Here is a 26,455-nt window from a genome sequence, read left to right as displayed (position 1 = left end):
ACTCTCTTTTAATGCATCCATTTTGCATGAGACATGTGACAGCAATCAAAATTCTCCAGAGCCCTGGGAGTTTATTTCACCCAAGGGCTGTTCCAATTTCCTTCTGAAATTGATAATCATCTCTATTTCTACCATACTTGAAGGCTGTCGGCCACTAACAGTTATTGCATAAACTGTTCTTCCTCCTTGTATTTTCTTGCCAAAGCTTTATACCTGTGTCCTATAGCCCTTGAACCTTCTGATAATGGGAACAAAATTTTAATCTAAAACTTTTATGATTTTGTACAATTATACTTCCCTCCCCTCAATTTTTTTCACTCCAAGGAGAAGGATCCCAGTTTCTTCAAATTATTCTTATTATAAAACTCCCCGTCCTTGGAATTTAACAAAAATAAATCTCCTCTGTATCCTTAAAAGTTCTCACATCCTTTCTCAAGTCGGAATACTTGCAATAGAAGCAATACTGTAACTGTGGCTAACTGTAGTTATACTCTGATGGTAGGAAATGCAGATGCTGGAGAATCTGAGATAACAAGGTATAGAGCTGGATGACCACAGCAGGGATCTCGGCCTGAAATGTCAGCTTTCCTGTTTCTATGATGCTGCTTGGCCTGCTGTGTTCATCCAGCTCTACACCTTGTTATCACAGATGTACACTGGCTCAGTATCCCCTGTTTTTGAATTCAATACCTTTAAGTCATGACGTCCAACGTCCTACATGTTTATCTAACTGCTGTCCAAATGATCTGCCAGATTCAAAGTTTACACGCATTAATATTTTGATCTCTTGGTGCTGGTGCACTTTATAGAATGGTGCCATTTACTTTGTATTGCATCTTCCCAATTCTTCTGCAAAAGTGCATCATCTCTCACTTTCCTGCATTAAATTTTGTCTGCCCGTTCTACAAGCTATCTTTGTCCTCTAAAATCACCATTGGCCATATGTTCAAGTAATTAACATTTGAAATGGCACTTTGCATCCAAGGTCATTTAATGTCAAAAAATTAATAGTTCTGACAATAACACAATAATCCAAATAATACCACAATCTTATAGTCAGAGACCCACAGACTGCTATTTTCTGTCCTTAAGTCAATTTCTTTTCTAGGCTGATACTGGCCCCCAACCCCACCAATACAAAACATGTAAACCACTGGATGTAGCAAATCAACTCCATAATTCTGAAGTAGAAATTAACACACAATTGTTAATCCATTTGAAGTAAGTGGACTGAGAATGTGATACATTTGCAATAGGTATGAAGGAGAAAAAAGGAAAATAAATTTAACATTTCAAACTACACCCCAGCACGTACTGCTTAATATATATGCTTTCTGAAGAAAATACTAATTGCTTAAAATCATAATTGACTTTTTCAATTTGATATGTTATTGGCTCCACTTTAAAAAATAAGTCTAGCTCAGTTACGTCAATACTAAAATTGAGCGCATTGCAATACTAAGCAAAGGAGGTTTTCTGTGCAAGTTTTTGCAGCCTGTCTAGATTTCTATCTTACAAGCAAAATAAAAGGATTTTATTTTTTATTTAGTGGACCAAGTTGAGTTGGTATGTGACTTTCACTGATTCTTTGCTAATATCAAAGCACACATTGGAAAATCAATGGTTGAAACCACCAGCACTGTAATTGTCACAAGGAGGGCTTGAGGATCTATTTAGTTTGTATTTTCTTTCATTTTTAAAATAATGCTTTATCTGCATTTTTTTACAGAAACAGATACAAGAGATGGAGGTACAGAAAAAGTTTTTTTTCCTTCTGAGATCCTTTGACACATTTCTATCATTAATCGAAGTTACTCGGCCTTTGCTTCACTTTTTGTTTTGTAATAGCCCTGCAAAGTGCTTCAGGAAATCTTAACTTGCTAAAGGTGCTATATAATTAAACTTTGGTGGTTTCTTGCACAAATACAAATACCACTCCGCCTGATTATAACCTCTTATTCAGATAGTTTGCATGCGGGGATAATAACTGGTGACCCAATTTATAATTTATTGTCTCTGACACCACCAATGAATTTATACAGAGGAAACTGCTGTTAAGTAGATAATAATTTTCCTGAGAAAACTTATTCAATTAATTGGCATATTCTTTCATCCATTCTGTTTTTGCCAAGTTTGGCCGGAAACTAACAACTGAATTTTTTTTTCATTTAGTGCTATGGATGTCTGTTACTTTCATACACTTTATCACAATAAAAACCTTACAATGTGTCAGAACAAATATTTAAAAGAAATTAGACAGATACCAATCTATATAAAGATTTATCTCTAACAAGCTGGAATAATTTTGGTTCCTTCAGCATCACAGTAAGTTCCACTTTCAGCAAAAAGAAAATATATCCTCCCTTGATAGAATATTTGCAGTGTTTGTAAACAAAGGTATGATCAAAGATTGTGGCCAAAGAATTTACGCTCCGACATGCAGAAGGTGTATAAACAATGAAGCTTGAGAATTAATACCTGTGGACCTTGTTTTCACTGTAACACAACTTGTCAAATTGCCTGTCAAAGCACTTGAACCCTTGCACCTGGTGAGATTTGGGGAGGTGAGAGGATGGATGAAGAGAATAGGAGAGTAAGTAGGGTGCAGAATAAGCAAGGTGTGGGGTGCACATAGGAGGGGAAAAGCACTTGGGGATAGAGGTCTGGTGGAGTGCCAGAATAGCTATGTTTCAGTAGCATTTTCCATTGCCTTTTTTCTGTCAGATTTACAGTACTTTGCTTTGTTTAACTTTTTATAACTCATTTATAAGTTTTCTTCATTTAACAGACAGCTATGACTGGAAAAGGTTGCTAACAGAATTGTGTATATATAGATAATAAAATGTGAGGCTGGATGAACACAGCAGGCCAAGCAGCATCTCAGGAGCACAAAAGCTAACGTTTCGGGCCTAGGCCCTTCAGCAGAGAGGGGGATGGGGAGAGGGAACTGGAATAAATAGGGAGAGAGGGGAAGGCGGACCGAAGATGGAGAGAAAAGAAGATAGGTAGAGAGAGTATAGGTGAGGAGGTAGGGAGGGGATAGTTCAGTCCAGGGAAGACGGACAGGTCAGGGAGGTGGGATGAAGTTAGTAGGCAGATGGGGGTGCGGCTTGGGGTGGGAGGAAGGGATGGGTGAGAGGAAGAACCGGTTAGGGAGGCAGAGACAGGTTGGACTGGTTTTGGGATGCAGTGGGTGGAGGGGAAGAGCTGGGCTGGTTGTGTGGTGCAGTAGGGGGAGGGGACGAACCTGGCTGGTTTAGGGATGCAGTAGGGGAAGGGGAGGTTTTGAAGCTGGTGAAGTCCACATTGATACCATGTGGCTGCAGGGTTCCCAGGCGGAATATGTGTTGCTGTTTCTGCAACCTTCGGGTGGCATCATTGTGGCACTGCAGGAGGCCCATGACGGACATGTCACCTAGAGAATGGGAGGGGGAGAGGAAATGTTTTGCGACTGGAAGGTGCAGTTGTTTGTTGCGAACTGAGCGGAGGTGTTCTGCAAAGCGGTCTCCAAGCCTCCACTTGGTTTCCCCAATGTAGAGGAAGCCACACCGGGTACAGTGGATGCAGTATACCACATTGGCAGATGTGCAGGTGAACCTCTGCTTAATGTGGAATGTCATCTTGGGGCCTGGGATAGGCGTTAGGGAGGAGGTGTGGGGGCAAGTGTAGCATTTCCTGCGGTTGCAGGGGAAGGTGCCGGGTGTGGTGGGGTTGGAGGGCAGTGTGGAGCGAACAAGGGAGTCACGGAGAGAGTGGTCTCTCCGGAAAGCAGACAGGGGTGGGGATGGAAAAATGTCTTGGGTGGTGTGGTGGGGTCAGATTGTAAATGGCGGAAGTGTCGGAGGATGATGCATTGTATCTGGAGGTTGGTAAGGTGGTGTGTGAGAATGAGGGGGATCCTCTTTGGGCTGTTGTGGGGGGGGTGCGGGGTGTGAGGGATGTGTTGCGGGAAATACGGGAGACGCGGTCAAGGGCGTTCTCGATCACTGTGGGGGGAAAGTTGCGGTCCTTGAAGAACTTGGACATCTGGGATGTGCGGGAGTGGAATGTCTTATCGTGGGAGCAGATGCGGCGGAGGCGGAGGAATTGGGAATAGGGGATGGAATTTTTGCAGGATGTTGGGTGGGAGGAGGTGTATTCTAGGTAGCTGTGGGAGTCGGTGGGCTTGAAATGGACATCAGTTACAAGCTGGTTGCCTGAGATGGAGACTGAGAGGTCCAGGAAGGTGAGGGATGTGCTGGAGATGGCCCAGGTGAACTGAAGGTTGGGGTGGAAGGTGTTGGTGAAGTGGATGAACTGTTCGAGCTCCTCTGGGGAACAAGAGGCGGCGCCGATACAGTCATCAATGTACCGGAGGAAGAGGTGGGGTTTGGGGCCTGTGTAGGTGCGGAAGAGGGACTGTTCCACGTAACCTACAAAGAGGCAGGCATAGCTGGGGCCCATGCGGGTGCCCATGGCCACCCCCTTAGCCTGTAGGAAGTGGGAGGAGTCAAAAGAGAAGTTGTTGAGTGTGAGGACGAGTTCAGCTAGGCGGATGAGGGTGTCGGTGGAGGGGGACTGGTCGGGCCTGCGGGACAGGAAGAAGCGGTGGGCCTTCAGGCCATCTGCATGCGGAATGCAGGTGTATAGGGACTGGACATCCATGGTGAAGATGAGGTGTTGGGGGCCAGGGAATTGGAAGTCCTGGAGGAGGTGGAGGGCGTGGGTGGTGTCACGGATGTAGGTGGGGAGTTCCTGGACCAAAGGGGAGAAAATGGAGTCCAGATAGGTGGAGATGAGTTCGGTGGGGCAGGAGCAGGCTGAGATGATGGGTCGACCAGGGCAGGCAGGTTTGTGGATTTTGGGAAGGAGATAGAAACTGGCCGTGCGGGGTTGGGGAACAGTGAGGTTGGAGGCTGTGGGTGGGAGGTCCCCTGAGGTGATGAGGTCCAGTCCCTATACACCTGCATTCCGCATGCAGATGGCCTGAAGGCCCTCCGCTTCTTCCTGTCCCGCAGGCCCGACCAGTCCCCCTCCACCGACACCCTCATCCGCCTAGCTGAACTCGTCCTCACCCTCAACAACTTCTCTTTTGACTCCTCCCACTTCCTACAGGCTAAGGGGGTGGCCATGGGCACCCGCATGGGCCCCAGCTATGCCTGCCTCTTTGTAGGTTACGTGGAGCAGTCCCTCTTCCGCACCTACACAGGCCCCAAACCCCACCTCTTCCTCCGGTACATTGATGACTGTATCGGCGCCGCCTCTTGTTCCCCAGAGGAGCTCGAACAGTTCATCCACTTCACCAACACCTTCCACCCCAACCTTCAGTTCACCTGGGCCATCTCCAGCACATCCCTCACCTTCCTGGACCTCTCAGTCTCCATCTCAGGCAACCAGCTTGTAACTGATGTCCATTTCAAGCCCACCGACTCCCACAGCTACCTAGAATACACCTCCTCCCACCCAACATCCTGCAAAAATTCCATCCCCTATTCCCAATTCCTCCGCCTCCGCCGCATCTGCTCCCACGATAAGACATTCCACTCCCGCACATCGCAGATGTCCAAGTTCTTCAAGGACCGCAACTTTCCCCCCACAGTGATCTAGAACGCCCTTGACCGCGTCTCCCGTATTTCCCGCAACACATCCCTCACGCCCCGCCCACCCCCACAACCGCCCAAAGAGGATCCCCCTCGTTCTCACACACCACCTTACCAACCTCCGGATACAACGCATCATCCTCCGACACTTCCGCCATTTACAATCCGACCCCACCACCCAAGACATTTTTCCATCCCCACCCCTGTCTGCTTTCCGGAGAGACCACTCTCTCCGTGACTCCCTTGTTCGCTCCACACTGCCCTCCAACCCCACCACACCCGGCACCTTCCCCTGCCGAAATGCTACACTTGTCCCCACACCTCCTCCCTCACCCCTATCCCAGGCCCCAAGATGACATTCCACATTAAGCAGAGGTTCACCTGCACATCTGCCAATGTGGTATACTGGATCCACTGTACCCGGTGTGGCTTCCTCTACATTGGGGAAACCAAGCGGAGGCTTGGAGACCGCTTTGCAGAACACCTCCGCTCAGTTCGCAACAAACAACTGCACCTCCCAGTCGCAAACCATTTCCACTCCCCCTCCCATTCTCTAGATGACATGTCCGTATTGGCCTCCTGCAGTGCCACAATGATGCCACCCGAAGGTTGCAGGAACAGCAACTCATATTCCGCCTGGGAACCCTGCAGCCTAATGGTATCAATGTGGACTTCACCAGTTTCAAAATCTCCCCTTCCCCTACTGCATCCCTAAACCAGTCCAGTTCGTCCCCTCCCCCCACTGCACCACACAACCAGCCCAGCTCTTCCCCCCCACCCACTGCATCCCAAAACCAGTCCAACCTGTCTCTGCCTCCCTAACCGGTTCTTCCTCTCACCCATCCCTTCCTCCCACCCCAAGTCACACCCCCATCTACCTACTAACCTCATCCCACCTCCCTGACCTGTCCGTCTTCCATGGACTGACCTATCCCCTCCCTACCTCCCCACCTATACTCTCTCCACCTATCTTTTTTTCTCTCCATCTTCGGTCCGCCTTCCCCTCTCTCCCTATTTATTCCAGTTCCCTCTCCCCATCCCCCTCTCTGCTGAAGGGCCTAGGCCCGAAACGTTAGCTTTTGTGCTCCTGAGATGCTGCTTAGCCTGCTGTGTTCATCCAGCCTCACATTTTATTATCTTGGAATTCTCCAGCATCTGCAGTTCCCATTATCTCTGTGTATATATAGAGTCTGGAATAGGTCATTTGGCTCTCAAAGCCTGTCGTGCCATTGATGGTTGATGTAACCCAGGTGTCAACTTGTCTCCCATGCGGCCTTACCTCCATCCTCATATTGCCAAATTTTCAACCATTTTTCTACCTCTTCTTTGAATACTTTCAGTGATCGAGCCTCCATAACTTTCTGGGGTACAAAATTCAGTTTGTATTTCAGTTTTAAATGAGTGTTGCTCCTATTCTGTAACCTCATGTCCATAAGTTTGAGATTTCCTCATTAGTGAAAACAACCCTGGTCTTAAAAAAAACCAAAGAACAGCGAATGTTGGAAATCAGAAGTAAAACCAGAAGTTGCTGGAAAAACGCAGCAAATCAGGCCAACATCTGTGGAGAGAAAGCAGAGCTAACATTTTTTGTCCAGTAATGCTGCTTCAGAGCAGAAAACAAAGGGTCACTAGAACTAAAACATGAACACTTTAGATTCCTTACAGTGTGAAAACAAGCCCTCAGCCCAACTAGTCCACACTGCCCCATGGAGCATCCCATCCAGACCCATCCCCCTGTAGCCCACACACCCCTGAACACTACAGGCAATTTAGCATGGCTGATCCACCTAGCCTGTACATCTTTGGACTGTGGGAGGAAACTGGAGCACCCGGAGGAAACCCATGCAGACACGGGGAGAATGTGCAAACTCTGCACAGACAGTTACCCGAAGCTGGAATCAAACCCGGGTCTCTGGCGCTGTAAGGCTGCAGTGCTGGCCACTGACCAACAGTGCCACACTTGTTTCTTTTCATCAGTTCTTGATTTTTAAATGGACTTATCCATAATATATATAGAAGTACCAAGTAGAGACAATCATAAATAAATTGACTACAAAATGTTGAGCAACTTAATCTATGTTGGCTTGATATTTGGGCAATGTTCTTGCTGATTAACTGAAGACATTTTACGTTACTTTTGGTTTTTTTTTCTCTCAATGCTAGATCTGAACATTACTTGCAATTTATGAATATTTAATACATCACTTTTCAATGCAAAGTCTTTTATTGCAAGCATTGACAATGATATCATCCAACAGAAGTAATACAGACTTGGTTAATGTTTTTATTCTGACTTTAATAAAATTTGACTAATTATTGTTTCATTTTCTCCCTCTATTCCCTATGAAGGAAAACCCAAGACAAAGTAAGTACAGTTAATTTTGTCAGTCGCTTTTGAAGCTAAATGCTATTGCATCATGACTATCTCCTGATATTTTGATACTTGTGTGGTTGCCTGTGGTTCAATGTTCTCTCTCTCTCTCTCCCCCCCTCTCTCTCTCTCTCTCTCTCTCTCTCTCCCTCTCCACTTTATGCGCACGTGCACGGGCACACACAGGCACAGAGCCAAGTCCCATTCCAGAGAGTTGACTGAAGTTTCAGTGCAGTATTTGATGGTCTGCTATGTTTTATGTTAGACTCTGTGTACTCTCAAATGGACATTAATAGCAGAATTATTTTCTTAATTACTTGACCAATATTGTATCAAAATCATCTTGTCATGACCTCATTGCAGTTTATGGCTCCTTGATGTTGACTGCTGCGTTTCCCAACGTTGCTACAGCAATTAATCTATTGCATGAAGGAGTAAGAATGCCTGAAAGGGTTAATGCTGAAGTGTGTCTTAGGTACCACCCACAATGATGATGTCACAATGATTTTCATGGGGGGAAGATTTCAAAGGCATGTGACCTACCATCTGAGTCTTCCCCATGGTCTCTCTAACAATGTCTATTGCATAGAATCATTCTGTATAGAAGAGATCCTTTGGCTCATTGATTCTGCACTGACAAAAACTATTCTAAATCTACACTAACTCCACTTTCCAGCAGTAGGCCCATAACCAGCTGTGTAATTGCATTTACATTTCCTGGTCAAGCTCAGTAAATATGTGAGCAGCAAATATAATCTAATGCATTGTTTGTTTTGCTTTTATAGACTGTTTATGACCAACATTGTGCCACCTAAAATCCCAGATGGAGAAAGAGTTGACTTTGACGTAAGCATCTAAACTGTCAATTTCCTTATTTGTAACTTTGTTCCTGAGCCGAATGCTAACTTTAATTTTAACATTTCTTTCTTGACCCTTGTTTCACATTCAGTCTTGAATGTACACCCGTATGTATCCTTCACTCTCTTGTATGTTGTTGATTGTCCCTTTTTAGGCTAACAAAGGAAATGGTGCAAGTAGGTCAGCCCCTCCAGCAAGTTCTGCAAGACAAACAGATCCTGCACTTCAATTAGTTAGAGATAGTAGGAGCTGCAAATGCTGGAGAATCTGAGATAACAAGGCATAGAGCTGGATGAACACAGCAGGCCAAGCAGCATCGGAGGAGCAGGAAAGCTGATGTTTCAGATCTGGGCCCGAAACATCAGCTTTCCTGCTCCTCTGATGCTGTTTTGCCTATTGTGTTCATCAAGCTCTACATCTTGTTGTCTCTTACTTCAATTAGTTATTTGTTTTAAATCTCTTAACCTCCTTTTTCTTCCTCTCCCCTCACCTTGTATTTTTGAACATACAGACAAATGCACACTGCTTTAATGGCCATCAGGATCTGAATGAGAAATTGAACATGGAGTTTCAGCCTCAGATATAGGCACGTTGGCACTGCTCCATTAATCCATTTTCTGGATGCCCTGTATCTCTCAAAATTGATTATTTTCAGTTGTGAAGCTACCAGTTGAGCAGCGTCCTCCGGAAAAGAGTGTTTAAAGATTTTTCACAGCCTTTTGTGTGAAACACTGTTTCCTGATTTCATCCCTAAATAGCTTAGTTCTATTTTTCAGGATTCTTGTACCAGAGGACATAATTTGTCCTTATTACCCTCAGGACAGTTTTGTGCGTGTTCCTGTTATTTAACTATTGGGACCATCACATCCAAATTTAATATGGTTTCTTCCCAGCATCCAGACCTACAAGCCCTCTGAGTTAACATAACTGACCTTAGGATATTATGACATCTGCATTGTAACCATGTACACAACTAGTCAATTCAAAACCGTGTAATAAATTAACCCAGACTCTCCCTTTATCACTCAGCTTGCTATGCAGGTAGTTAAACTCTGCTTCATTGGCAATGTAACACCCTGGACAATCAGAGTATACCTATTCAGTCTGAGAACTAGGATTGACAGATAACTGTTTCTAATGCATCTCTGTGCCAATGATAACCCAACCACTCAGTTCTCTTTCCTCAACCCATATAAATTGGTGTTCCTTTTTGTTTTAACCTTTCATCCTGGTCCTGATGGAGGTAAGACAAAAAAGTTCAATTCGTGTTTTTTTTTTAGCAATGCTTGTCTGTCTGTTTAAATCATGAAACATTTGGGAGATTTTCAAATACGTTGAAGTTTGTTTTTATGACCATCAATTTTGTAGGACATCCATCGGAAACGTATGGAGAAGGATCTTCTGGAATTACAGACCTTAATTGAGGTGCACTTTGAGAATAGAAAGAAAGAAGAGGAGGAAATCATTGCTTTGAAAGAAAGGATTGTGAGTTGTTTCTTTTTAGGGACTTATTCTGTGAAAGCTGTAAGTTGTGGAATGTGAGCCTTCAGCACTTTCAGGATTTGAATGTCTCCATTGTTTGTACACCATTGGCATAGATAGTAACAGCTTGGGCACATAAGGGTGCCCAGTCACCTAAACAAGCAGAAAGCTAAGTCAGAAGAGATCCTTTTATTAAAAATCATCAGTGCCTCTTCATTCAGCTTTGTGAAGGTGATAATTAGATAACATTCAGCCACAAGCTTCTGTACTACAGGTCCTAAGACCAGCCTGGACTCCTTTTGGACAACAATGTCATTATTCAACCATCCACATCTCCTGATTTTATATGAATTATTAACCACTGATGCACCAATCAAACAAAGGCTGAGGATTTACACACTTGCTAAAAAGCGTGCCCATCTCTTGAATCCTCTTCTGCTCTTGATGGTATTGTGACCATAATGGAGTAAAACTTGAAATGACTTCATAGATCATTGCAAGAAGGATCCAAAAGAAATCTCACTGTTCAACCTTCTCCAAATTTGCCACCAAACTACTTTTCTTTCTATAATTAAATATCTCAATGATTATTGGAAATTCCTGTATTTGTGATAGAATTTCTTGTTGATTTGTGGGGCTTGAGCAGCAGGTGGTATCACTACAGTGCATCTGCAAGGTTGAGCGTTTTGTGGACAGCAAGGTTTATAGGTGTTCTCACCCTGCAGCTTAAGAGTTTGTAGGAGTGAAGGAATGAATGATTACCAGACAATCATTGAGAAATGGGCCAGTAGTATAGGAATCTTCTACTTGCATCTCATTTTCCAAACAGTTTTTTCCAATTTTGAATACCTATGAAAGTGCTGGCTCATCTGGGATGTTGTATTAAACAGTAGTTCCAAAAGGATTACCATTGAAGACATCATGTAGTAATTGGAACTAGGGCCAGATGGATCTTATTGACTGAGATACTTGATTGTGGTTGTTGACCTGCGTCAATCAGGGAGCCTGGCTGATAGATAAAAGCAGGAGACTCCAAGGATCTCCTCAGTCTAGGGACTGGATTTCAGCTGGCCGGTGAGATCCCATATACTATGCGCATGTAAATAAAGAGTGACTTGCTGATGGGCTACCATCCTCTATGTAGTTATTTCACAGCATTAAAATCCACCTGATATATTGATGTCATATAGTATTAGGTAGGGAAAAGAGAAGCCTACTTCTTGATCCCAATTGAGACAGGTGTGTCAATGTTATATTCTGATTGGCTAGACACCATAACTAAGACAGAATAACCTCCTTTGCCTCATTAAAATCTGCTCGTGATACATCTCTCACCACTGTTAGCCAAATAAGCCCTTGGGTCTTGCACTGAAAGGAGGATTGCTTACAGCACTCTATCCTGTTAGTGGCAAATGCATGTGAGTTCAACCTGAGCCAAGTCTTTAGTGCCATCGTTGGCTCAGCTTTATAGAGGGCTGTGTGAAGAGGACTAAAAAAACAATCATTTTAGATGACTGTACAGTTAGGGGAAGAGATCGATGTTTACGCAGCTGTGAGTGTGAACCCAGAATGATACGTTGTCCTTCACTTGCCAGTTTTAAGAATGTGAATGAATGGCTTCCAAACATGAAAGAGAAAGTAAAATTTCAGTGGTCATCATCCACATCAATAACAATGATGTAGGTGCAAAGAGGGATGTGGTGCTGCATTTGAGATTGAAAACTAGGAATCGAATTAGCAAGCAGAATCTTAAAAGTTGTAATTTGCAGATTACACTCCATGCCACATGCAAATGAATATGGCAGAATATAGCAGATTATATTTAGATTCTTGGGACATTAAGCTTAGTTCTGGGGATACAGTGCATTACAAATGGATCACTCTTTAACAGAGCTGGAGCCAATTCCCTTATGGGGTGACCTGTTTGTGCAACTGGGGTGGTTTAAACTAACTGGGAAAGGGCATAAGGACCAAGACGTAAAACGAGAGAGAGATATAAATGTGCAAAGAATATCGGACAATACAAGATGGTGCTCGAATAGAAAATAAGACAGGATTGGATGGATTCCATGTAAGTAAAAGGTTTAAAAATATAATTTAGAGTTTAAAGCCCCTCAACATCATTTTGTGGGATGTGTAAATAAGATTGGCAAATTTCAGACAGCTATGTGGTAATATGTTATGGGAATAACAAAGACCAGAGTCAAAGAAGGCCAGAGCTGGTATTGGCTGCAAGGTATTCAGGAAAGGAGATAGAATGGCAGCCAGGATTAAAGAGAATATCACCATGTTGGAAAGAAAGGGAGTCTAGAAAGATGAGGACAAATCTATCTGACCAGACATGAAGAATGCAAAAAGTCTATTTGCATTTCTCAGCTTGTTTGAGTGGGAAAGATGAGGAGGAACAAATTTTCAAGGAACTTAAAAGGAAGTGCAAAAATTGTAGTATCGTCATAATGGGGAATTATTTGTCCTAATATAGACTGGGGTAAAAGTAGTGTTAAGGCTGGAGAGGTGGAGTGGGGCTAATTAGGGAAAAAAAATGTTTGCACATAACCGAGGTAGTAAATGAGTATTCAACATCCTCTTCCTTAAGGCTAAGACATGGTGAAAGAGAAAGCATTTCAGATACTTGAAGGATTTCAAATTGGTAAAGAGGATGCATTAGACAGGCTGTTTGCATAAAGTTGCCAAGGCACCATGACTGAATGAGATTCATAAAGGATACTGAAGAAACTGGGAGCGGAAATTGCAGAGATACTGCAAGCTATAATTTTTCAAACTTCCTTAAGATAGTGTGGTGTCAGAGGACTAAAGACTTGCAAATGTTACACCCATGTTTAAAACAGCAGGAAAAATAAGACCAGCCAGATAGGCCAGTCAGTTTAACTTCAGTAGCGGGAAAGCTTCTGGAAACGATTAATCAGGACAAAGTTAACAGTTACTGGGATTAATATTGGTTAATTAAGAAAGGCCAGCATAAATTTATGCCTAAATTGTGGGGTTTTAGTGGTAATACAGAATTATTGAAGCTAATATGGTTTATTTGTGGACATAGTCTTGTGGTATTTAATTAAGTGCACCTAGGTGTAAGAAAAGCTAGAGTTAATTAAACAAAAGCGACAGCAACAACAGATATATTACATTGCCTGAGTGACAGGAAACCGAGAGCAATGGTGAATGGCTTTCTTTTTAGGTGGGAGAAATATTTTGTAGTATTAAGATTCTTGCTATTCCTGATATATATATTAATTATCTAGGCTTTGTTGTTCAGTGTTACAAGGGAATTGGAGAGATTTAGAAAAGGTTAATAAGAATGGTCCCAAGGATGAGAAATATGGTATGTAAAAAAAATGAAGTTGAGGTTGTTTCTCCTTAGAGGGGTAGAGAGGAACTTTGATAGAGATATTCAAAATCATGTGGTATCAGGACAGATTAGATAATTAGAAACTGCTCCCATTTATGGACGGATTAAGAATCGGAGGGAAAGCTTAATGATAATTAACAAATAAGATGTTAAAACTACTTTTTCTGTAATAAGTGGTCAAGATTAATACACCGCCTGAGACTATGGTGGGGGCATAGCTATTTCAGAATTTGAAAGTGAAGTTAGATGACTATCTAAAAAGGGAAGATATCGGGGTATTAGAAAAGGCTGGAAAGTGTCGCGAGGCAGGTTGCTTCTTCAGAGGTCTAGAATAGACACAATTGGCCGTTCCTTCTGTGCTATAATCATGCCATGATCCTATAACTTTACATGCCAAAATTTTCTGATTAAATTTGTTTCCATCTCTATAGGAAAACCGCAGAGCAGAAAGAGCAGAACAGCAAAGGATTCGGGCTGAGAAAGAAAAGGAGAGACAATCGAAGATTGCTGTAAGCAATGATCTTTTACAAATATCTTCAGGATAAAAATTAAGAGCAGTGGAAAGAATTGATATTGGTGTGTTTACATTATGATAGGAGGAAAGAGCCAGAAAAGAAGAGGAAGAATCGAGAAAGAGAGCAGAGGAAGATGCAAAAAAGAAAAAGACTATGTCAAACATGTCCTTGCATTTTGGAGGTTACATGCAAAAGGTAACCATTATGTTTACACTGTTACTTAAACAGCTCATTCAAGATGTTTTTGGTTGGTCTGAACAAGCATTGTTGTTCTTATACTATTCTCCGTCAATAAGTTATATTGAAAACATTTTCCCTTTAGCAAGTCATCTACATATACCATTGCATAATTTACATTATTTTTGGATAAATCTCCCATTTCAGCATTAATGTAAATTATTTGTCAATAATTAAAATTCAATGCTCTAGGAAATTGGTAAATTGAAAATATGTTCATACTACAGAGTTGGTTCAGTTTCAACTAATCCAGAATTTTTGGTTAAAAACAAAAAGAACCATGGATGCTATAAATCAGGAACAAAAGCAGAAGTTGCTGGCAAAGCTCAGCAGGCCTGGCGGCATCTGTGGAGAGAAAACAGAGTTAACATTTCGGGTTTAACATTCCTGATCCAAAATGTTAACCCTGATTTTTCTTCACAGATGCTGCCAGACCTGCTAAGCTTTTCCAGCAACTTTCGCTTTTGTTTCAGAATAATTGGTGTCTGTATAAACAGCTAGGTGATAGATTAAAAAATAATCTTTGAATTATTATCTGAACCACAAGCGAATTGATGAAGGATAAATATGGTTAAATGTGCAGCTCGAGTATTGGTGTGGTAGAATTGGGTGTTGATTTATGGGGGTGTGTTGCTAGTAATGGGGAAGGGGGGGGGGCTGTATCATTGGAATGGCCTTCACCAGAACCAATATCCTGGTGAGATATATAAAAGGGTAACAAAGAGGAAGAGAGGGCGTTAGCCTAAGTGACGAGGCAGAATTCACATGAGGAGAGATTTGAAAACTCGAAGAGAAATGGCAAAGCAATAATGCAAGACAATTAACTTAAAAGGGGAAGTGTTAGAGGAATTCAACTGGTCTGGCAGCATCTTCAAAAAGAGAAACAAAGTTAAACAGTTAAGTCAAATATGATTCCTTTTCTGTCTTATTTCAGTATTTTGCCTTTATTTTAGTGCAATGTAATGAGACAAGTAATAATAATCAGAGAGTGACAGAAAAGCACGGTGTACAAGGATGAGTGCACCAGTAAATGAGGTCAGATTTGAAAAAAATGGTAAACAATATAGACTAAAGGCTCTTTATCTGAATGCATGTGACATTCATAATAAGATGGATAAATTGCAAGCACAAATAGGAATCAGATTATGGTATATTTCTTGTTTAGCGCATGGTGACTAAAGATTGAATATTCAGTTCCCAGCTTCAAACATCTCTTTGAATTAACTTATGAAGCTGACACCTCAAATCTTCAAAGCATAGAGGTGTGAGTGATAGATTGTGCTTTTGCTTTATTTGCAATGTCAGGTTGGCCCACAAATTGGAAACTGTTTCACCTCTGACACAGTGAGAAATTTTCAATTGACCTGAACTTTGAACAGACATTAGCAGAGCAAGTTATACAGATTTCTACTCAGTGGAGTGTCATTCCCCACTCCATACCCAGCAAGATCCATATCACTTTCATTTTGGGACTTTTGAGACACCAACATTAAATGAGCACTGAAACAAAGGTCAGAGGTATGAGGGGGAAAGGGAATGGAATGAATCCAATTGATTCTGCATGGGCCATGGACAGAAGTGAGCAGTTAAAAGGGGTAGATTCTTGTTTTTGGAGCCCAAGTGTGGTCTCAGGCCCTGGGGTCCAGTTCAGTGGTGAGTTGGGAAATCAGTTTAATAGTTAACCAGGAATTCAAGCAGGTTTTTTAATTCCCTAAATTTTTCTGGGTAACTATTAAGCTTAGCCAAGGTGGAACCCTTGGTTTCTAATTTTAAGGGCCTTTTTCAAAGGGTTCCAGAAACAAAATAATTGCCTTTCAGATGTTTCAATTTTATAGGCAATTACAAAGGAGCCTGCTGAGTCAGGTGTTTTGTTCTGGTCCTGATGTGCAACTTCAGATTGTGCTACTCTAATGACCCTTTGGCCATGGGAATACCCGAGCCCATGTATTATTTCCAATACATTTTATTAGAAGCGTGTTTGTGTAGAAATATTAACACTGAAGTGCCATGATTTGTGGCAACAGCTTAAATTAGACTGTGAAGAATAAAACTCTTTCATTCCAGACCATAAGCTGTAGGCCATTTAGCCCATCAAGTTTACTCCACCATTAAGGTGGATCATGGCTCATCTCAGTGTCCTCAACTTCACTTTCTTGTCTTTTCTCCATAACTTTGTCTTTCTCAGCATTGAGCATACTTGCAAACTGACCCAGCCTCTATAGCCTTCAGAAATCAAGTATTCCATAGATTTACTGCCTATTGAGAGCCAAATTCTTCCTCATCTCTGTCTTAACTGGGTGATCCCTTACTCTGAAATTATGCCATCTGGTCTTAGACTCTCTAATAACTTTTCAGCTTCTAATCTGATGAACCCCCCCCAACAATTTTCCACAAGGTTACTTCTCATTCTTCTAAATTCTAGAGAGCACCACCCCAATCTACTCAAACTTGGGGTTTTTGCTGGGTGTGGAATGGGGATTCCATTCAATAGGAACCAATGTAACTTGCTCTGTTAAGTTGGTTCAAAGGCCAGATCAATTGAAAAATTCTCACTGGGTCAGAGGTCAAACACTATCCAATTTATGGGCCAACCTGGCATTGGAAATGAAGCAAAAGTACAATTTACTCAAACACATGCCTAGATCATTTCAGTAAATCTTCTCTGGAATGCGCCCACGCTGGTAAATCTTCCCCTAAATAGAGGTCCAAAGCTGTTCACAGTATCCCAGCTGTGGTCTGTTTGGGGTTTTGTACAGTTCAAGGAAAACCTCCTTACTTTTAAGCTTGCTTCCCTTTGAACCTTGGCTCTTTGCATTAACCTTCTGAACATGTTTGTCAGGTTTTTGTGGTTTATGCATGAGAACCCTCCAAAACACTCTTTGCTGCAGTTTTCTACAGTCTTTCCCCATTTAAGTAACAGTCAGTTCCTTTATTCTTCTTGCCAAAATGCATGACCTTGAGTTCCATCTGGCAAGGTTTTGCCCACTGACTTAGTCTGTTTAAATCCCTCGACAGACACTTGTGTTATCCTGACCACTTGCCTTCCACCCCAGCCCCCCTAACCCCCAACTGTTCTTATGTCATCTGCGAACTTGGTGATTGTACATTCACTTTCTTCATCCAGGTCATTAGTATACTATTTGTACAGTATGTACTTATTTTATTAGCATGTGTCATGTACATATAGTTATGTTTAAACTTGTTGTTAACTACTGCTAAATTCTTCAAAACGGTTGCAATTGCAACCGTTTTTGGAAAGACCTACAGTCCATTTTACTTTATCCTTCGAGTGGATACTTTTTTAAATTGAAATTGTTTCCTTTATCTAAGAAAAAACAGAATCCTATTTTGCTAGTGAGATTCCAATTTGATTAAAGTAGAGCAACGAATTAAAGGATGAAGTCAAGCTAATTATTCTCCTTTCATCAGACTGAAATTCGTCGAGGAGGCAAAAGACAAACAGAGAGGGAAAAGAAGAAGATGATTCTGGCAGAGAGGCGCAAATCTCTAGATATCGATGACCTGAATGAAGATGAACTGAAGTAAGAATAAAGTTGCTTTGCTGATTATTTGCACTAATTTTTCATATCTAATTCCCAGAGTCTGCTTGAGAAATAATCCAGTCTTCAATTGTTATGGTCTTCAATTTTGTACTGATTTGCTCCAATGTCTCACCAGGATTCCTTTAGGAAAACAGAGGAATCTGTAACATTTTAGGCCCATATAATAAAGTTCATCTGTTTTATATGTCATTACTCATTTAGGATTTTCATAAAGGACTCCAGTCAAAATTAGAACATTGTTTCCATCATTCTGCAATGTTTATATTACTGTGTGCACAGGGAGAAAGGCAGGGAGCTGTGGAAGTGGCTTTACCAACTGGAAGCAGAAAAGTTTGACCTACAGGAGAAAATGAAACAACAGAAATATGAGGTATGTAGAAGTGTGAATATTTTTTCTAGATTGAATTTTCACAACCTTTTTTTTAACCAACTACATATAGTCCAGTTTGAATTTTGATAAAGTTGATGAACATCACAATGTTGCATTCAAAACTAGGTAACCACTTTTTCAATAACCAGTTATGTTTTGTACATCAATGTGACTTAACTCCAGCATTTTCTACTCACTGTGACCCAAGCTCCAAACGAAAATCTCTATATAATGTAAGAGGAGATATAAACACGTGCAATGTGAAAGATTATGAAATAGAGATTATTTATTCCACTGACAATGAATCTTGGAGATGGTAATCAAACTGTGAACCTACGGCCCTCCATTTTGATAATAATAGGTTCTGGAAACAGTCTGGCAGTAATAATACTGTATAGATTGCCTTTGGCATTATGGCAAAAAAGTGATGGTTATTGCTCAATCAATCTTGTTTTCAGCTCAAAAATCATATCTTTTTTTGTAATCAAAACTTTAAAAGGATTTATGTGCATTTTATGTGTATTCACATCCACTCTTTAAAATTGTAAGTTGTACACTGTGGGAAATGGTTTCCTTCTAGCACTGAGTTCCAATGGTCTGCTGGCCTCCAGTGCCCCAAATATGAATCATACCCTTTATCCCTTTGCCCTGCTGTTGAAATTGGGACCTGTTGGAAGCAAGACTTATTGATCTTGAATCATTGTACATTTTGAATCAGTTTCCATGATTCTTTTAATATCTGGGCTTTAGCTTTAGGGAAAGCATTTGTTTTTTTGTTTGGTTTCACTACAATACTATTCCCAGCATTGAAATTGTTGACTCTTCCCTTTATGTAACTATAAATATTTAAGCTCTTCTCAAGCTGAAGACTTCACCCCAACTCTGAATTGATCTCTTCATGGCTCATAACGCTGTGAGTCTCAATTGAATATGGCTATGAACTAGAAATAAGACAGTGGTTCAGAGCTAAGTGATGGAGTTCCTTCTTAAGTACACCCAAAGGGAAATGCCACCAAAGATGAATATAGATTTCATCCTCAACCTACTTTCTATGCAGTATGTTTCATTTCGATCAATGTTCATTGGAGATGATCGACAATAACACAAAATACTATAGGAATTAGGACAGCTGTACTTATTGAATGAAATCAGGTTTTTTTTTCTCATTTATGGGATTTCGCCCTCATTTGACCTGGGAACCTACGTTTTGTTTTTCACTTCTTATTGTGTTGTAGATTAATGTACTTCGAAACCGAGTCAATGATCACCAGAAGGTGTAAGTATTGAACTCTCAATGCCACATTTACCATGTTGACATGATCTATACCTCATTATTAAATCAATCACATCATAGTTTGTTGGTCTGTAATAGTTTTTGTAAAATATGGTCCCAGTTATTTCACATTACACCAAATGTATTGTTTCTGTAAGCACATTAAGAGTCTTCCAATTGTTTCTAATTACCTCATAGGAATGTGGGTGTTGCTGATACACCTAATATTTACTACCCATCCCTAATTGCCCTTGAGAAGACGGTGGTGAGATGTTATCTTGAACCGCTGCAGCCTATGTAGTGTAGGGACACCCAAAATGCTGTTAAAATGAGTTCCAAGTTAGGACATTGTGTGATTAGGAGGGGAAATGAGAGGTGGTGATGGTCCCATGGATCGGATGTGTTGTTCTTGTAGATGGTGCAAACTGTAGGGCTAGAAGATAGGGTTTAAGGAGCTGTGGTGAGTTGTTATAGCTCATCTTGTTGATGGTGCACACTGTTGTCACAGTGCATCAGTGATATAAGTGGTAAGTATTGAAGTTGTTAGATGTGTGGGCAGTCAAGTGGATTGTTTTGTTCTGGATGATGTCAAGCTTTTTGTGTGTAGTTGGAGCTGTTCTCATCCAGCAAATGGAAGCTTTCCAGCTCCTATGATGCTGCTTGGCCTGCTTATCCAGCTCTACACCTGGTTATCTTGGATTCTCCAGCATCTGCAGTTCCTATTATCTCTGGAAACTATTCCTTCTCACTTTTGACTTGTGCCTTGGAAATGATGGACAAACTTTGAGGAATTAGGAAGTGAATTGCTTGCCAAAAAGACTACCAACCTCTGCCCTATTCTTGGAGCTATATTATTTGTATGTTTGGTCAAATTTAATTTCTGGCCAAGGTTAAACCCAAGGCCGTTAATGGGAAATTCAGCAAATGTCAAGTGGTGAAGGTTAGACTTTGTCTAGTTGGAAATGGTCATTGCCTGGTACTTCTGTAGCAAAGTTTTTTCTTGCCACTTATCAGTCCAAGCCTGAATGTTGTCCAGATCACGCTACATTTAGACATGGACTGCTTCAGTATCTGAGCATCGTGTAATCACCAGCGAACACCCCAAATTTTAAAAAAAATCATTTTTGAAATGTAGATGGTAGTGACCCTGGGTTTAGAAGAAGCTATCTAAGGAGCCTTCTGATGGAGGGCAAGTCATTGATGAAACATTTGAAGATGGTAAAACCTAGACCCAGCCCTGAGGAACTCCTGCAGAGATGTTATGGAGCTGAGATGTCTAACTTGCAAAAACCATAACTTATCTTCCTTTGTACTGCATATGACTCCAACCTGCTGAGAACTTTTCCTTTAATACCATTATTTATTCGGCTGCCTGATGCCACTGTGTCAAACACTGCCCTGATGTCAAGGGCAATCACCCTCACATCTAGTCTTGAGCTTAGAGCTTTTGTCCATGTTTAAACCAAGGCTGCAATGAGATCAGGAGTTGAGTAGGTTGTTTTGTTAATGTCATATGATTGCACTGTTGTGATGTTTCAACATTTTACTAAGGATTAAGAATAGACTGATGAAGTATTGGATGGCTGGGTTGGAACTGTTGTGTTTATTTTACTAACAGGACATCTGTTGGTAATTTTCTAAGTTGCTGCATAGATGTCCGCATTATAAACATACCAGAACTGCTTGACAATTTGTATGACTGGTTCTGTGGACACCAAGAGGAGGTTGAGTTGGATTAACTCAGCAATGCTGCCTGAAGTTGCTTGCACATTTTTCAGCCTTGACTTTTGTATTGATTTGCTCTGCTCAGCTGCAGTTGAGGATAGGAACATTTGCAACCATTTCCCCTCTGGCCCAGCTTCTCTGCACTGGTCCTGCTCATACCCATTAAGCTCCTCAACTCCACTCTGCTGTTATGTACTTTCTCTCTGGTGTTCCAGTCAAAGGGTTGTTCTCTCCCATATTGCTAATGATGAACCCGCTAATGAATCCATCAGCAGCATGCACACAGAATTGGCCTGTTATTGGAGAGGCAACTCAATGTTTCTATCATAGTATCCCTGTAACATGGGTGTTTTGGAGGAAGATTCACCCTCTCTGACTGGAAAACAGCACACTCCAGAAAGGAGTCAATTGAGGAGTAGTGATTCATTCAATGGCAGGCTGGGGGTTTCTATACGTGGTAATAGACAGGAAGTTTATTTTTGATCTCTAATCTAATTCCACAAGTATTTTGAGGCATCTAGAATCAATGTTGAGGACTCCCAGGGTGTCTCTCTCCTGACTATATACCACTGCACTTCAACCTCTGGCTATGTCCCTTTTTATGGAGCAAGGCATTCCCAGGGATGGTGGTTATGTTGTCTGTTTTTTTTAAGGTAAGAGTCTGTGAGAATGCCCTTGGCAGACCGTTACTTTAATGACCTATGGAAAACTCTCCCAATTTTGGGACAGTTTCTGAGATGTTAGTAAGGAGGCCTTTAAAGGTTTAAGTGGGTTACACATTTCTATGTCTTAGTTAATGCAGGATAGTCGGCCTTCTTTGGTTCCTTTTAGCAGACATTGTAGTGGTTAAATATAACTAAGCAGCTTGCTAGACCATTTCAGAGGAATGTTGAATGTCAATCACACTGTTGCCATGGCTTTGGAGTCACATGTTGGCCAGGCCAGGTGAGTATGGCAACTTTACCTATCTAAAGGACATTGTGGGTTTTTATGACAATAGGGGATAGTTCTGTTGTCATCAGAACTAAGGCAGGCTTTCATTCCCAATTTTATTAATTGAGTTTGAATTTAAATTCCACCAAGTGCTGTGGTGGGATTTAAATTCATGTCCCCTTGGGTTTATGTTTTACTGTTGCAGTGATAATATGATAACGTCACCTCTTCCATCAATTAGCAGTAATTGATCAACATTTGTCCAGACCAATATTATCTGATTTTTGTTCTATAAATTCTGATTTTCTTACATGAAACCATATTGAAATAATCTTTTAGGTCCTCATTTTATTACAATTCCCCCATCTTCATCCCATTTAATACTTTTCATTCTCTTAGGCTTTCTTTAGCCTTTTGCTGAATAATTATTGGAACATGTATACCTACATTTGAATAGCAAAGATTCATTTAATGGGAGCTTGGTTAAGTACATGAAGGCTAAAGAAATAGAGAAATAAGCTGATAAAGTAGCTGGAACCAAGTGAGAGGAGAATCTTACAAAGCATAAATACCAGCATAGATCAATTGGCTTAAAAGATCTGCTTCTTTTCTGCAAATTCTATGTAATGTGAAGTTGAAAAAAACTGCAATAATTCAACACTACTTTTCCCCCTTTTAGCTCAAAGCGTGGCAAGGGAAAAGTTTCATGTCGTTGGAAATGAGGGAAATGTGGGAATGCTTCTGATATTGGGCAGGAACATTTGTCAAATGATCCTGTAATCTCAACAACAATTGTTCGATCACCCTCAGTCATCAAGTATCACATCCAGTTTAACTCTTTTAGTTTCTTTGAAAGAATATTCTCAGTTTAATACTGTAGTTATCACATCATTCAATGTTTTGGTATCTATAATAACAAAGCCCTTGTTTTGTTTTAAGTATTTCACTTTTTGTTCAAAGTGGTCAAGGTTTTGCATAATAGTTGTTTCTTTGTAGTGAATGAAATCTGACAACTATTTAAGTATTTATGAAAGCAGAAAGCAAATTACTGCAAACCATAACTATGGGAGAACTATTTCTGGATTGCTGCTTTGTGCTGGACTATCAATTGGATAGAGCTGATGATTTGAGGCGTTTGAATATTTTGAACTAGTTTGTAAAGAATGTTTCATGAAGAACACATAATAATCTTATTTCTGAGCTAGCGCTTCTCCAGAAAGAAGCTGCAATTGCAGAGATAGTGAAGATTCATTCTCTAAATTCTAGTTTAAGATAATTCAGCATGTGTATTGAACCGAAATTCTGTATATTGTAGGCATAACAATGCACAGTAGAAACTATAAACATTTTGAATTTCAAAAGAATATTCATGAGCTGAACATTTTAAAATTGAATTAATGGTTAAAATAACTGACATGAACAAAAGTCATTATGAACCACATGATTTGATAAATCTCCGCACAAAGTCAAATGAATTATTTGAATGTGTTTATTAATGTGCCCAATTCTGGCTTTTTTAATTATGGCACATGTTTCTAATTGGCTCACAGTCAAGGCAAATGAGCTAGAGCTGATTTATGATGCAATTTTATTACTGATATCCTGGTTGCGAAATAGAATCTTGATGTTTTGCAATATAATAAGTATTATCTAATAAATTAGGTTCATAGCCATTTGAAAGTGTTTGTTACCTTTCCATTGTATCATTAAAGCTGCAACAGAGAAATCATTACTTACTGACATTTCTTCAATTTATTTTCATGAAATCCCAGTTTAAATGCATTAAGTGTCTCCTTACAGAATACCTGTTTGATGGATCTATTAAAAAAAAGACTTCCATACATCAACATACCAGTTAAATTAAATCCATTGAAAATGCAAAGATCCCTGTTAACAATGGACATATACTTCCAACAGTGGAACACAACATTTCCAGATAGTTTGTTTCCTTATGCAATTTAATAAGTGCTACTTAGTGTACAGGTCTTAGGAGACCACAAGCACAGTTGCATTTATTACATTGGTTTTGTAATAAAGCACAATGCTTGTGGTGCAAACAAGGTTATTGTGATGTGTAATCACATTTTACATTTTTTCTCAATCCTCATAATCATAACTTAAAGTCAGCTCTAAACTCTGAATACAAGTGTTTGCTAATGCTCCTTTTTTCATTTGTATCTCATAGTTGTGATATGCATACTTACCTAAATGAGTTCAATACAAATCCTGCTAAACATTTGTTCTTGAATGGGCATATCTAAAGCCTCCATCCTCATTAGCATTGAAAGATGTAGTGTGAAGCAGAAAAGTGGCTTCAAAAGTCAGACCTGAGCTTTGTTGACAACAGTGCCTGCATTACACCTTAAAATGGATGGGGAGGTGGGACAGATTGTGAAACAAAGGTGATCTGTCAAGACTGCAATTGAGGAACCCTGCTGACAACTGCCAGATGTTTTAATGCATGGTAAGAAATAGCGCTGAAATTGTTTCTAGTCCTGACACTTACTATCTTAGCTCAACCTTCATTCCTACTCAGATAATATCACTTTTGCCATCTTCCTTTTCTCTAATTCACTTCTATTCATGTACAGAAAGAAAGTTGCAAAGAAAAGAAAAATAAATCAAGCGTGGGTCTCTTGGAGAATACAAATCCAGAATTAATATTGGAGATCAGGGAAATGGTAGATAGTTAAACCAATATTCACATTAGTCTTCACAATGGAGGCTATAAACATCCCGATGACTACAGATAGGTAAGGTGCTCCTCAAGGAAATGTTTTGTAACAGACTCTACCATGAGGAGCAAAGTATTTGAAAAATTAATGGGACTAATTTCAGAAAAATTGTAAGAACCTGATGGCCTGCATCCAAGAGATTTACAGGAAATGGCTACTGAGATCGAAAAGGCATTGGTCAAAATACTCCAGAACTCAGTGAATTCTGGGAAGATTCCAACTGATTAGAAATCCTTTTATTATGAAGCTTCTCTTCAAAAAGGAAAGGAGACCAAAAGCAGGAGGGTGCCAGGCTAATCTATAACTGGGATAATGCTGGAATTCATTATTAAGGGGAAGGGGTGAGTAGTGTAGTATATTTATTAAAGCTTAACATAATTAATTATAAGCAACACAATTTTGTGAAAGAGAAATTTTATACTTGTCAAATTTGCCACAGTTTTTTGAGGAAATAACAAATAACATTGAGAAAGGGGAACTGGTAGAAGTAATGTATTTAGATTTCCAAAAGGCATTTGATAAGATATTATATAAAGGGTTATTGCACTAGGTAGGTGATCAAGGTATTGGGAGTAACAATTAGCGTAGTTTGAGGATTGATTAATACAGAGTTGAGATTAAAGCATCTTTTTCAAGTTGGAAAGACATGACTAGTGGAGTACCAAAAGGATCAGTCCTAGGGCTTCAATTATACATTATCTACATTAGTAACTTAGATTAGGCAGTATGCAAAGTATCCAAATTTGCTGACAATATAAAAGTACGTTGGAAGGACATGTAACAATGAGGACGTAAGGAACAAGGTGTAGGTGAGGCTATACCTGGAATTCATCCCCAGATCTGGTCACATATTCAAACACTGGGGACCATTCAAAAGAGATCCATGAAGATGGCTCCTGAAATGTAAAAGTTGAAGGAATTTCTTCCCTCAAAGTAGTAAATGTCTGTAATGCTGCACCCTAGAGATTTGTGAATAGATCACTAAGCAGTTAAAGAGGAGATGGATGGATCATTGAAAATTTGGGGATTTAAGGATTGTGATGAGCTGATTGCAAAGAGGACTTAAGAATGGTAGTTGTCTTTCCCAAGCACATGAGATTTCAAGACTGGGGGCACACTTTTAGGGTGAGAAGAGAAAGGTGTAAAAACGACAAGAGGGACACATTTTTTACACGAGAGTGGTTCACATATGGAATGAACTTCCTGAGGAACTGGCGGATGAGGGTACAATTACAACTTTTAAAAGACATTTAGATAGGTACATGAAAATGAAAGGTTTGGAGGGATATGGGCTAGGAGCTGGCAGATGGTCGTACTTTGGCATGAACTGTTTAGACAGTGCGTCTGTTTCCATGCTGCATGACTCAATGACTCTTTGAGACCTTGGCCAGAGAAGCCATGATTTTGCTAAATGGCAGAGCAGATTTTGGGCGTGCTGAATGGCCTA

General features: G+C 40.6%; 1 protein-coding gene across 4 annotated transcripts in view; it reads left to right on the top strand.

The window, feature by feature from the left end:
* LOC125462797 (troponin T, cardiac muscle) overlaps positions 1-24,002 on the top strand; it is a 37,568-nt gene extending 13,566 nt beyond the window's left edge. For 3 of the 4 annotated variants that reach the window (XM_048553186.2, XM_059653422.1, XM_048553184.2), the window contains 10 exons: positions 1,730-1,750; positions 7,929-7,944; positions 8,736-8,796; positions 10,177-10,293; positions 14,089-14,166; positions 14,254-14,367; positions 17,839-17,951; positions 18,252-18,342; positions 19,578-19,618; positions 22,953-24,002. In XM_048553186.2, the coding sequence (XP_048409143.2) occupies positions 8,743-8,796; positions 10,177-10,293; positions 14,089-14,166; positions 14,254-14,367; positions 17,839-17,951; positions 18,252-18,342; positions 19,578-19,618; positions 22,953-22,995 (651 nt within the window). In that variant the 5' untranslated portion in view covers positions 1,730-1,750; positions 7,929-7,944; positions 8,736-8,742 and the 3' untranslated portion in view covers positions 22,996-24,002. The remainder of the gene's footprint in view (positions 1-1,729; positions 1,751-7,928; positions 7,945-8,735; positions 8,797-10,176; positions 10,294-14,088; positions 14,167-14,253; positions 14,368-17,838; positions 17,952-18,251; positions 18,343-19,577; positions 19,619-22,952) is intronic. The other variant, XM_048553183.2, reaches the window with a different exon arrangement.
* Positions 24,003-26,455: the final 2,453 nt, after the last annotated feature.

Source organism: Stegostoma tigrinum, chromosome 21 (genome assembly GCF_030684315.1).
Source record: "Stegostoma tigrinum isolate sSteTig4 chromosome 21, sSteTig4.hap1, whole genome shotgun sequence".
Lineage (NCBI taxonomy): Eukaryota > Metazoa > Chordata > Chondrichthyes > Orectolobiformes > Stegostomatidae > Stegostoma > Stegostoma tigrinum.
This window is presented reverse-complemented; position numbering and strand designations above follow the sequence as displayed.